The sequence below is a fragment of the Centruroides sculpturatus genome, unplaced genomic scaffold (genome assembly GCF_000671375.1).
Source record: "Centruroides sculpturatus isolate CEXI.00-Female unplaced genomic scaffold, Cexi_2.0 scaffold1601, whole genome shotgun sequence".
Lineage (NCBI taxonomy): Eukaryota > Metazoa > Arthropoda > Arachnida > Scorpiones > Buthidae > Centruroides > Centruroides sculpturatus.
In genome coordinates this window covers 140361-154769 of record NW_019385956.1, presented here as the reverse complement: position 1 = coordinate 154769, position 14409 = coordinate 140361, and the positions used below count along the sequence as shown (strand labels likewise).

The 14409-nt window shown below is 32.0% G+C and overlaps 1 protein-coding gene across 1 annotated transcript; it reads right to left on the bottom strand.

Annotated features, from left to right (window-relative positions):
* Positions 1–2183: 2183 nt before the first annotated feature.
* LOC111612803 (mitochondrial import receptor subunit TOM22 homolog) lies at positions 2184–9288 on the bottom strand. The gene is made up of 2 exons (XM_023354062.1): positions 9001–9288; positions 2184–2449 (listed from the first exon to the last, which is right to left on the bottom strand). The coding sequence occupies exons 1-2, from the start codon at positions 9136–9138 to the stop codon at positions 2204–2206; spliced, it is 384 nt and encodes a 127-aa protein (XP_023209830.1). The 5' UTR covers positions 9139–9288; the 3' UTR covers positions 2184–2203.
* Positions 9289–14409: the final 5121 nt, after the last annotated feature.

Here is a 14409-nt window from a genome sequence, read left to right as displayed (position 1 = left end):
AATCTTTGGCTATGTCTTGGGCTACTCAAATATTTTACGTTTTTGATACTAAATTAACATCTGAAGTATAATTTTTTATTATTTTTATATTTTTCAATATATTTATTTTGTTTGTACAAAATAAAAAAATAATTTTTAACGATACAATAGTCTTTGTTAGGCTTAACATCGACGAAAATTCAATGCAAAGCGACACACAACGGAGAAAAATTTCAAAATCGGATACGTTAAACTATTTTTTCGTACGTAAATCAGTTATCTGAAATATCAGTTATCCGGACAACCCCAGTCCCCAATTGATTCGGAAAATCGACGCTCTACTGTATTTAAATAATTTTACTAATATTATTTCCTATCTACTTTCAATGTTTCTTTGAAATATTATTGCTGCCTCATGAAATATACCATTTTAAATGGTTTTCTAAGATTGCTGTACTAAAAATTACATTTTTCATTTCTTGTGAGAGATTTTATAATTTATGCAAACATTTCTGTAAAATATGATGGAACAAGTCTATTCAAATTTATAACACAAAATAAAACAAAACTGATTACACTAAATAAGTGTGTGTGTGTAATAGAAGCAATCATTCAATGTATAGTCACCAACTAATAAAGCACACATAGTTTTTAAACTTGTTCAATATTTTATTAAAATAACTGAAGTAATATCTCGTACATCAGCTAGTTCATTATTAAATATTCAATATGCAGAAATCTGTCTAAAAATTCAATTTTTTTTTTGAAAATTCACTACCACATTCCTTATTTATAATTTATTTTCATTTCAGTCATTACTTTTAAAGCATTATTTAGCTGTATTGAATATATTAATAAGCAAAACAGAAAAAGTTTGTATTCACATTCACCTAGTCAAAGAAACACTGAAATATAGCAATTAGAAAAATGATTCCTTATTCTTGATTAAATATAAACAAATCATTAAAATAATACAATCAAATCTTTTTAATTCAAACATTGGAGAATACAAAAAAGTTTGAATTATCCATTTTTTAAAAATAAAGATTAGTCGTAAGAATATAAATTTGAAAGCAAGCATATTTATAAATTATTTTTATCAACAAAATCTAATTGATCTTTTGAAGAAACATGATAACAAGGAAATATTTCGTGTTTCTTCAGAAGAGGCAAATNACAATATGCAAAATGCCATGTAATTGATTTAATTTATTAAGCAAATGGAATACAGCTACTTATACAGAATGCTATTTCCATTAATTATTAATAATAATAATATAAATAAACTGCAGGTAAATAGCATGTGTCTGGTGAGAACCTCATAGGTTTTACAAAAAGTAAAATAGAATTCCTCAAAACGTAGTCCAAATTATTTTTAAAGCAGACCAAAAAGTAGTAAGTCATTCAAATGTAGTAGCCTAGAGCCCTAAAAATATCTCAATCTGCTACTCGTAGCCCAATCTTGCAATTGCGAAAATCAGCCTTACTTTATGAGATAAAGGGAAAATAAGAGAAGTCTGTGTGTAAGGTGACATCTGAAAATATGTTACTGTAAAAGCAAAGCCATATTGACCAGATTAGAGTTGCTCTCATAACATGGAGGCACCTTGATCTAAACAAACAAATTAGTCTATGTCTATCATGATTCAGATAGAATTTTAATTTTGAATTTCAAAGTAGCTGTATTTAAAACTAACTGATTCCTTAACATGTAAAACTATATCCATAACTGGGACAAAAGTAGTTATGAACTAATAAAATTTTGAACTATCCAAGTTCGAATGAACAAGGATTTTCTTTATTTGCTATTTTAATACATTTTTCATTAACACAATTGAATCTGCTTATTGTAATCAAGAATATTGTTATGAGTCATTTAATGTTATCAAAGTCAGTATGTTGACAAAACATGCAAGTTAGTAATAGTAATTATTATAATTAATAATTCTAAAAGTTATATATATTTTTAATCATTTGTGTTGGATTCAATAAAATCAGAATGTCCATTAATTGTAATCATACTAATTAATGTTATCAGTCAGTTATTAGTCTCAGTATGGGTAAGTCCCAAAGTGATTACAATAAGCAGATTGTGTTATTTAATTATTAAAGTTTCAGAAAATTTAATAACTAAATATTAAATTAATTTTTTTACATTAAATTATTATATCAAATTTATTATTTACCTACTTATGATATTATTTCAGATAAGAGATATAATTAATTATACCTGTCTTTGTTGTTGTCTTTGATCTTCTTGTAACTGCATTCGTTCCATTTCAAATATTACAGGAGCAAATAATATGGCTGAAGAAGAAAAAAATATCCATAATGCTGAACGACTAAAACTGTACAAAACCTTTGCAGTTGAGAGAGCCCCAGTTGTTACGGTCCAAGTACCATTTCGAACACATTGGGGAAACATCTCTGTGAGACCCCATAGTCTCTCCATTACTGTTTCATCAATGTCCTTAAAAAATATAATTTACATTATGAAATGATAGTAATGTAAATGTTTAATGATGATAATATATTGTTTTAACCTATTAATTTACAAAAATTTATTAAATCTTCATGTTTAAATTTCTAGATTTCTAAAATGTTAATAGTAACCAAATTTTTATTTAATATATGTAAAATGAATAAATAAGGATTACTATCAGTAAAATTTTAAATTTATTACTTTAAAAATCTAAACATAAGTGTTGTCTTTTAACATATAGCCTTGCACATCTTTGTTCTGGTATATTTTAATATTTTAATAATAAGTCAACAACTGTGGGATTAAATTGGACTACAGTCATTTGGCTATTATATATATAAGATTTTGGGTTCAATAATTAATATTTTTGAATGATTAATCAACTATTTTCAGATATACAATTATAACAAAGTGATACATGTAAAATAATAGAAAATACAAGCTTTGAAGTTTCAAGTAATTAAAAATTTCTAATGCAATTTTTTAAACTTGATATTTTGTTATATATTCTAAAAACTTGAATATGACTAAGTAATCAGCTGAAATTGCAAATTTTTCATTAAAAATTTTACTGGTGAAAATTTGCAAGTTTATCATCATTTTATCTTAAAAAAATTGTCATATCTTTAACAGTTTCTTGAAAAGAAAACTGTTAAAAGATATGACAATTTTTATTATTTAATTTTCAAATATTCAATGATAAAAAAGGTACGATTTAGATAATGAATCAATCACAGTCCTTACAACTATTGGATATAAATATATAAATTTTTTAACTCTATCCTGTGAGCACTAAGAGAGCCTATTATCATACTCACAATGTCCCCAATGGGGCTTTGTGAGTAAGAGCTTTTTTCAGCCTAGTGGTGAGGAATTTCAAATTAAAAGATAATGAAATTTAAGATTAAAAAATTAATTCAATTTTTCTGAAATTCTGAAATTTTTTGTCCTAAAATCATGAATTACAGGATTTACAGCTAATCTAGAACTAAATTTAGTTTCAGAGATAACTGATTTAAAGATAACTGTATATTAGAACTGATAATACTTTTTCATTCTGTTGTGTAGATCTTTTAGAAAATAAAATCAATGATAGCATCTATCACACCAAATAATATACAAATTCAGGTTAATAGTGTTAAAATTTAGAATTTTTTGTTTATAAATGAGTAAAAACCTCATAAAACCACTGTTTGGCCTTTTTGTCACATTTATTCACTTAAAATTTGAAAATACATATGCTTTAACACTAAAAAATTATTAAAGTCAATAACCTGTTTAATGTGTTAAGCATTATGTGATAAAATATTTTAATTGTCCAAATCCAAAGTTCTTTATTGTGTTCTTTTGCTTTCCCTGAAATGTTGCAAATTTGGCATTATAAATTTTTCACTCTAGACTGTTAGTATGCATTTAGAGAATGTCTTTCAGTTACTCCCACATGGTCAATGAACAACCTTAAGCCCCAGTGCAAACTAGTTGATATCAAAGCAAACTGGTTGGAGATAATGTCAAATGAAATTTATTCAAATTTCTAAGGTTTGACTATCCACTGCAAAGTCATTAACTCAATATCACTCTATGTCAAATCCTTAGATGGAAAGTAGACGATTCCTTCAACAACACTCAGATCAAACATGTTGGATTTTTTGGCTACAATCACAAGATGGTCATACACATTTGAAAGTTTGAGAAAGGAATATGTGCTGTAGGCCACAAACAATGCCTGCATATATTTTTGCTGTGATCTTCATCTTGTTTCAGCGATTGCTTTGCTATACTGGGATTACAAAACAGAAAACTATTTGATAGGTTTTTATAGATGTAAAAATATAAATAATTTCATTGATTTTATTGAGATTATAAAAGTTATGTACCTATCACAATGGAAATCCATTCTCTATCGGGTCCCCATTTTTATTTATTAAATTTCTGCCATACAAGCAACAAATAGGAGAGCTAAAGCTATCATCAACAAATTGTAATTGCTGATCATTGCCATTTTACAAAGAAACTACCAATCCAATCCAAAGAAACTACAAACTACCAATAGTTCATAGAGGGATAGATAAAATGTTCACTAGTTCTTTAGAACTACATCACAGATCATCGAAGGAAAACAGTCATGTGACCATAACAATTGCCTCTGATATCATGTTAAAAGTGACAGCATTGACTAGTTTGCACCGGGCTTTCTGATTCTCTTCCTGTTGTTTGCTTGCAATATAGTGGAAAAAAAAATGTGATTCATCTTCAATGAACTTACTGCTTATAGTTGAAAATGTGTTTACTTTTATTGTTTTTGCGGTCTGCAATTTCTTTCATAATACCTTTGGCATATTTGTTATAAGTGAATTTTGTGATTTTACCGGGACCTTGTATTGAGCCCATTTTTATGCTCTTCTCACATCTAACAATTCCTGTTATTGTGCCTTTATTGTTCCCTAAGGCTTCAGCGACTTGTTGAATTCTGTCAATTTCCTTTGCTCTATCCATAATGTTGTCACAATATAGAAATTTTGTTAGAAATATTGTTGATAAAGTACAAGATATAAAATTGTTAGAAATATTGTTACAAGATGGTAGCATTCCGGGCTCTAATCAGAAGGGCCTTCTGATTAGAGCCCGGAATGCTGCCATCTTGTAACAATAAGGATCATTTGATTGCGAGGGGATACAAAGTGGACTGTGCGTTGGTTTAACATAAACACTGGTAGATAAATGCCCTTTTCTGAATTGGATGCTAATGTCTAAAAAAATGTATTATTATGGAACTTTTCTATTCTAATTTCAGTTTAAGGCCGTCGTTGTTACGATTAATGCTTTCAATGAATTCATTTATCTTACAGCTATTATTCCATAAGATAAAGATGTCATCCACATATCTTTTAAAATATAGTATACTATTATGGAAGTCATATAAAACTCTTTTCTTCAATTTTCTAACAACCAACTCACAAAGTATTCCTGAGACCGGACTTCCCATTGGAACTCCCCTTTTCTGTCTATATGTTTGGCCATCATAGCTGAAGATAGACTCTTAGCATATCAGGTTAGCCATCTTCAGCATAATAGCTGAAGAGGATGCGGAAGACTATGTATTAGCTGTATAATAAATAATGAAAAAATTATTGTTCTTATATCTGATTAGATTCAATAAAGTATAAAAAGAGGCTTAAAAAGTGCTGTTACATAAATCTTTTATATTTGTAATTTTTAATCTGTTAAAGCCAGGACTTTCTGTTTTATTCAAGTTTTCAATAATCTGAGGTAGCATTGGCCCACATTAGTTCAGATAATCAAGGTTTTACTGTATATATAATATACATGAGTATGTATGGTAAATAAGCAGTGATTCTGAACTGTTTAATATCAATCATATGTAAATATCTGAAGAAAAATAAGAAATTCAATATCAATTCAACAGAAATTCAGAAATCTACTAGGGTCATAAATTAGCAATAATGTTTTAAATATACAGTCGACCCCCCTATAAGATAGAGATACGTTCCATTCTCTAGGAATCCGCTTTCTTACGAATCCTTCCAATCACAACCCGACACGTGTCAAGTTTACGGACTACAGCTGTTTGAAAGATTTTCTTCCATAAAATTAATCGATTCTAGACTAATCCGACTCAACATTTCCAAAATACGTATATATTTTTTGGGAATAATCCGTATAAACTACGCTATAAACAAAAAATTGTAGGATTACTTACCGAGTGTCACCATTCGACATTGTCATTGCTCAACATTGTTTTCGTCGCGGAACAGCTCAGCAAAGAGTGGCCGATTTCTAACAACTTATTTTTCTGTGAAAACTTCGTAGAACTTCGGAGACATCATTAATATAAATAATTTTAATCGCCGTTGAATAAGAAATGTTTCTTTCACAAGAAATGTATAAAATTACAGTACTGTATTAGACTTACGGTACCTAATTTACATACTGACAGACGATAGTTAGCGTAAAAATCTCCGTAGCGTGGCGCTACGGACGGCGGGAAAGTAGTTCGGCTTCCCGATGACGTTTGAGGTGTTTATAGGGAACTTTTACTATTTTTTACGGATACCGGTAGCAATTTTTTCGTAGTTTTATAGGAATCGTAACTATAGGGACTGTAATTATAGGGGGGTCGACTGTACACAAAAATAACTAATTCAGTATTTAAACATAAACATAACTTGCAACCTTGTAAAGTAGATTTTCACTGTCAAAGCAAAAAATTCACTTTAATATCTGCAAACAATAGTTTGTATTCAATGTTCTATATTCCACTGTATTTATAAAAAAAAATTGTTCTAATCTATAGAATAGCCTAATGAAGGTCTTTGAATAACACTAAAAATGTTTGATGATAGATACTAAAAGTGAATTTTTTGCTGATTTGACAAAGGTTACAGTTTACATTTATGTTTAATGTTATACATTCTTTTAAGCTGGTATTCAAGTTTCTCTTGTGCTGAATTATTTTAAAAATTCTGATTTGTGGAAATTATGCAAAAAAACCTTAAAAAGTTTTTAATAGTTTAATCCTTTGATGAGGTACTCCCACATATATAAGTGATACATATGGTGAGCTTTAGAGTAAGCATTTATATATACATTCTTTAAGTTTGTCTCATTGCTCATATGTTTACAGGAAAACATAATACTTTACAAATATCTAGGGATAGGTCTAGAAAATATTTTTCCCACATGATTTGTAACTTTCATGAGATTTGACATAGAATTTTCTAGAATAAAGACAACAAGGGTCTGTGAGTCATTCACACTTGCCATCTCCTTCTGAGTAATTGGAATTTTTCAATACGGTGGAATCAGACAAAAATATTGTCTGGTTTATTAAAAAAATATGAATTAGAAGACAAGATATCAATTTTTTGATACTTTTCTGTTAACAAGACACCAGTCATAACTTTAATCCAATGCACAATACCATCATCCGTGTTGCTCCACTAAGACTACAGTGTTTAACTATTTAGCCCACACGACTATGCTAGCTTTGAGTAGTGCACTTAACCATTTATGGAGTACTCGATATTATATAGTTTTAGAGGGATGTAGGAGCTCGTGCCCCATCCAGGTGGAAATGACAGCAAGCACTGAAACATATGACTACACACAGAGCATCGATCAAGGAAAGTGCTAGCAAGCCTCACCAATGCAGTGCACAGAGAATAGACAGTATACTGATACACATTAAAAACAGACTTTTGGAAGTGAATATCTCACAAAAGGTTGCACATACAGGTACAGTTCCTTTGATTTTTTTTGCTTGTGTAGGGGGGATTTCAACAATTCCAAAAATGCAAAACCCCTCATTTAGAGCATGAATCTTACCCATTGTGGTACACATTGACCAATGTCCCGTTAACAGAAAAGTACCATTTTTTTTGTAAATATTACATTATTTAAAAACTCACTCTGGGAAGAGAGGGAGCCACCAGTTAACTTTTCGATCAAAGTGTTAAATGTAGAAACATTTCTATAGTTTATAACATTGTGTGGCAGTATGCCATGCCTACATACATAGGGGTTAAATATAAGTTTCATATTTTTCTCTATCCTTTGTCTTCCATGTCACTATTTCCTAGAACTTTCTCATTCAGTCCTTCCCTATGGGTGGGGGCAACCGTTGTCCAAGAACAAAAGTTAAAAAAACCTGGAGGGCATCAGAAAAGAAAAACGGACATTCTTGAGAGAGCGTTCGAGGAGAGTGGACGGAAAGCGAAAGAGGTCGAAGTCAACGTTAAGTAAGGCACAGAATAGAATTTTGGTTGTTTGGAGGGAAAACAGACGAACAAGCACTGTTGCTGAGATCGAGGACTTTGTGAATACTTCTGGATCTTCTGATTTTTGTGTAGAAAAGGACAGAAGAAAGAGCTAATTGAGCGCAAGCCCTGAGGTTGAGAAAATTTGGAGATCTATGAAAGGCCCGGGTACTCCACCAACCTTCTCTTTGTTTCTTCCCCATTTATGAGTCTTTCATTCCATTTTCCTTTCTTTTCTCTTTTGTTTTTTTAGTATGTAAGTTAGTTTAAGGTAGCTTAAGTTAGATATATATTATTATGGGAATATATATATCAATATTATCTATTGTTTTTGCAGACACGTGTCACCAGTCTTTGTTTGTACAAAAGGGCCAATTGAACTGTATTGTACAAAAAAGAGCTATATAGTTGGGATCCAAAAGAACCAAGTGTACACAATAAAAGGAAAATAAAGCTTCTATTTTGTTTGTATGCAACTTTGTATTGTATTGTTCGTCCATGCACACACAACAATTGTTTTCCTATATTTTAAATGAGATTCATTCATAATATATATTTTAGAACAAGAAACGTGGGAATTACGAACGAAAGAAATCAGTGGATTATCAGTGTATCATTGTTTGAATTAGGTTAACCGATTCACCACGTTGATAAGTGAAGTACCACGAGACTGAATAGGTAACCTAGCACATATTTATTAAATTGAAAACGTAACAAATATATTGTACTTATTAATAATAAATTAATCTGTGATTAACTTACGTCATCCTCTTCGACTGGATCAGCATTATTTACTGCCAGAGCCATGCTTTCCTTATCTTTTTTGGCGGCCGGAGAACCTTCTCTACTTTCTGGGACACTGACTTCATCCACTCCACTATCCACTTCATCCATGGGCATAATCGGAAAAGACTCCAATCTGCCAACGATTGCAATCTAAGAATAAAAAATAATAACTACACGATGCTTTAAAAGTCGTTACTATAAATGGACAAAAAAGAAACTCTTCAGTATAACAGACTTCTAACACAACCTTCCTTCCTAAAGAAAGCTCCCTCTACCTGATTTTAAAAAATCTCTCTTCTTGGCAAATAATCAAAAAATTTTTTTTAATATTTAATTATATTTTTTTAATTTTTATGAGAATAAATTTTACGATAATAAAATGGCTTCTGTACTTAATTTTTATCTTATTGTTAAAATAAAAATTTTGCGTGGAGCTTCCTTCCTGGATTCGGTTAGACCCGCAAAGGGTACAATCGGGCGGCAGGTTAAAGAGTGACGGACTATCGTTTTCGATTTTCTGAATTCGAAGTATAGTTATCTAAGAAGTAATAGTTTTGTTTTAAAACATTGTAAACATAATCATGAAGTAAATGAGAATTTTGAAGAGAGAGAACGAGTAAGTACAGATTAGACATTTTCTGTTCTTTTTTCAGTCATTTATTCATTTATAATTGAAGGCCAACCACTGAATCTCATGGTTGTAAATCATGGGGACGTCTTATTCTAATAATAATAGGTTAATCGAACGTAATCTGAACCTATATTGCCGAGATAATTTTCAGATGATTTGGCCTGACGAAAAAGTTTTCTAAAATACTGAAGTACTTTGTCATCCTTTGTTGCATTCTCCGTGCTGTGAAATTCGCAGCATGGCATATGTAACGTTTTTCTACTTGCCTCACTCGGGGACTTTACAACCGGTTTAATTTGTTTACTGTGCGACAAATTAAACCTGCATTTTCAGTATCATATGATTCCAATTTCAGGATGACAATATCTTTCCTAAATTTTGCATTCGCAGAGGGAGGAGTGAACACTTACTTGTCCGCCGTTTTGTATGCACATGCAACGTTTTTCCATTAGCACAGCTTTTTTGTTAAGTGCCCCAAAACATGCGGCTGACAATATGCTGTGTCATAAATAAGGAAGTGGACATCGGAAGTGGACTGCCTTATTTATAATTCCAACAGAAATATGTACTTTAAGGACAGAACCTCGCTTTGAAATCAAAATATACAGTACTACACTTTTAAAACGTCGCGTGAATAAAGTTACATGCGGCATGTGCACGTGCGACTTTTTCATTACACAGAATGCTTTATCGTCGTTTCCTAAAGTATTTTGCAATGAAAATGACTGAATTTTTGCAGCAGTGTCGTTCTTACACTTTTAAATAAAATCATTGTATCAACTGATCCACTTGAATTTAGAGGTTTTCCGATTCTTCGCGTTTTTCTGGAAACCAGTGTCCAAGCGGTTCTGTTCCCCAAACACTGGAATTTCGGTCATGTGTTCGCGCTTCGCCAGGACAGGCTGGCCACGTGGAGTTTTCCGGGTTTTCTCCACGTTTGTAATGCCTGAATAGGGCCCAGTTACTCTTGAAAAAACATCCGGAAGCTATTTTCCTAAGCAGATCGCCCAAGTGTTGAGTTGTCATAACTTAACAAAACAAACACACAAACATTCTAGAAACACTATTTTGGCGCTTGCAACGTTATTCGACGCGAGCCTTCAATTATAATGCAATAAAAATTTACTATGAAAGCATCTTGGAAAATTTTTTCGGTTTCTTGCTTTCCAATCCAAGCAAATACATTTTTTTGTTTTCCATATTGCCGAATTCTCAACAGAACGTAATAATGAATTATATTTGTGAGCTAGCAACTCTTCTGCATGTTTTTTATATTGAAACTACAATGCTTTGTTACATAAAACATGTTCTATGCAGTATTCATAAACAGATACTTCTTCGCAATGTTTTTCAAAGAATACTTTGAACTGTGAAACTCACAAATATTATTTGGTATTATACCAAAATTTTATTTGGTATTATACCAAATCTATAGATTTGGTATAATACCAAATAAAATTCCAACTTGTTAATTACATACAAAATAATTAAATACAAAATACAAAATAAAATTCCAACTTGTTAATTAATTTATCCATATCTATAGATTTGGATAAATTAATTAACAAGTTGGAATTAATTAATTGGAAATAAAAGCAATTAAATTAATTAATTGGAAAAAGTATTGCATGTAGAAAATGCTTCGATGCAAACTTGAACTAGAGTTTTCTTTAGAAAATGTCTATAGAGAAAACCACAGACAGACAGTAAATAATACAGTCTTTGACTTCTGCTTTGCTGTAATCATGTTCAAAAACAGCATTATGCTTTGAAAGTGTCTGAATTAAAAAAGAGTATCCAGCTTTTCTCAGTGTTATTAATGTAAGTAGCTTTTAATAAGCCTGAGGTTTCTGTTATCAAAAGCTGGAAAAGTTCAATTTTAACGTTTTAACAATCACCCGATAATTTAAACTGCAATCCCGTAGGACTATAATCCTCTCTCGTATTGACATGGAGAATTCGCACTTCAGAGCCATGACAATTGAAAGTAGCCAAATTCCAACTCCAATGATCATGGATATTAATTGTAAAAGTTATTCAATGATTAAATTTATTTTGTCGTAGCTGCTTTGCAAGTTTAGGCCTACTTATACAAAATAATGCCTATGTGCAAATACTTTTTGTTCATTGTATATATACTGTATTTAGTTAAATTACAATATACAGTATCATAATGTTAAAAATTTAGATTATAAAGATATAAGAAAGTGTTCGTGAACATTTTCGTACATATAATTAAACCAAACATTTTTACGGTTAATTTAGTTGTTTAAGTAAATTACATAAAAAATGTCAAAAATTATCCACACTTTCGCTCACACATGCTTAGAATTAATACTATTGTTGTCACGTTATCGAAGTTTGATCTCTATAGCGTCAATTTTCTTGCTTCTCTTTCAGTGTAAACACGGCCGCTCCGCTAGCAGTGTGCACGAAAAAGGAACAAAGAGCAATGATCCAATTTTTCTGGTCAAAAGATGTGCCAGGGGCAGAAATTCATCGAAGACTTTCAATACAATACGGGAATAGCGCTCTACCACGTAGAAGTGTGTATGAATGGATCAAAAAGTTTAACAGTGGCCGGACAAACGTAATGCAAGGATAGGGAGCATGACTTCTGTCAATCTTCACCAATACTGAGAAGATTCAACAAGCTCGAGAAATGATATTGGCAAACTGGCGAATTACCAGGAAACATTGTAACGTGTTCTCTGCAGATTAGTCACGGTTCTGCCACCGACGAGCTCGACTTCTATAAAGTCTATGAGAAATGGGTTCCGTTGAAACCAGTAGCCATTTGAATTTCGAGGTGCTGGAACACTGCCCACAGCCCAGATCTAGCCCCTTCCGACTATCATCTCTTTGGACCACTCGAAGATACTTTACGAGGTCGTCAATACTTATACTGTTATTGACATGCGACATATTCTAAATAAATAAGGTCATTTTTCATCTGTATATGAAGCGTAAATTAGTTATTAATTTGCTAGAAATATACAAAATATAGATAAAATAACATATTTATTGATATAATTTTATATGTAAACTAGCTGCAAGGACCCGCTTCGCTGGGTTTTTATTTGCGGGCAAACAGTAACGATAGTGAAGATTAAGATAATTACATTATAGCCAATCTTACCTGTTTTCACAGAATGCAAGAATTAGGTCCCCTGTTTCCAGACTAATTGGAGACCTTTNAAAAAGTAACGATAGTGAAGATTAAGATAATTACATTATAGCCAATCTTACCTGTTTTCACAGAATGCAAGAATTAGGTCCCCTGTTTCCAGACTAATTGGAGACCTGGTCCCGATTCTATTTCTGAACGTCTCCTGTTTACGTCAAGTCAAACGAACTATATTCAACGTTTCTGGAACGTTTACAATCGTTCTATAATCGAACCAATATTCGAATTTTATGTTCGAATTTAATTCGAACAAATTAGAACAAATTTGAACATTGTTCGAATTAAATTCGAACAAATTCGAACAAAACATTCGAAATAGAAAGCCACTTTCAACCACTTTCAACCACTTTCAAGTCCATATCTCCCGCACCCTTATAGCTATCGAGACGCAACCACCATAGTGCACGAATGGAGACTTGGGGCTACTACCACATACAAACAGCATTCATGTGCGATGTGTAGTTTTTGCGGAAAAGTAAAATATAGGGACACACACGTCCATTTATATATATATACTAGCTGCAAGCACCCGCTTCGCTGGGTTTTTAAAAAGTAAGGATAGTGAAGATTAAGATAATTACATTATAGCCAATCTTACCCGTTTTCACAGAATGCAAGAATTAGGTCCCCTGTTTCCAGACTAATTGGAGACCTGGTCCAGATTCTATTTCTGAACGTCTCCTGTTCACGTCCAGTCAAACGAACTATTTTCAACGTTTCTGGAACGTTTACGATCGTTCTATAATCGAACCAATATTCGAATTTTATGTTCGAATTTAATTCGAACAAATTAGAACAAATTTGAACATTGTTCGAATTAAATTCGAACAAATTCGAACAAAACATTCGAAATAGAAAGCCACTTTCAACCACTTTCAGCCCCATATCTCCCGCACCCTTATAGCTATCGAGACGCAACCCCCATAGTGCACGAATGGAGACTTGGGGCTACTACCACATACAAACAGCATTCATGTGCGATGTGTAGTTTTTGCGGAAAAGTGAAATATAGGGACACACACGTCCATTTATATATATATACTAGCTGCAAGCAGGGGCGGACTGGCCATGTGGAAAATGTGGAAAATTCCACATGGGCCGTATACAATTTGGGCCGTTTTTTTCTAAATATGTACATAACCGTTTGGTTAAGTTTAATTTTTAAAAAATTCATTTATTTTTTTTGATAAGTAAGGTAAATTTCAATTTTTAGATATAATATAGGTATAAGTGTAGGCAGTGCCGTAACTAGCCATTTCTGTGCCCTGTGCAAGAACTTGCATTTAGGCCCCTTAATTAATTAGGTTTGGGAAAATAATAAAACAAACATGTGCATTTTGGGACACTCTTCCAAATGGGCCCTGTGCGGGTGCACCTGTTGCACCTGCCTAGTTACGGCACTGTTTGTAGGCCTGTATCATTTTACCCGGCCCTACCCGTATCCGAAGTTAAATTAATTCGGCCGATCTGAGTCAAACACTATATTAGCCCGATTCGGCCCAATCAGAAAGCATCTTAGGAGAAAAATAATCAAAACTACCTTCTAAACAGAGAAAATTGGTCCCAT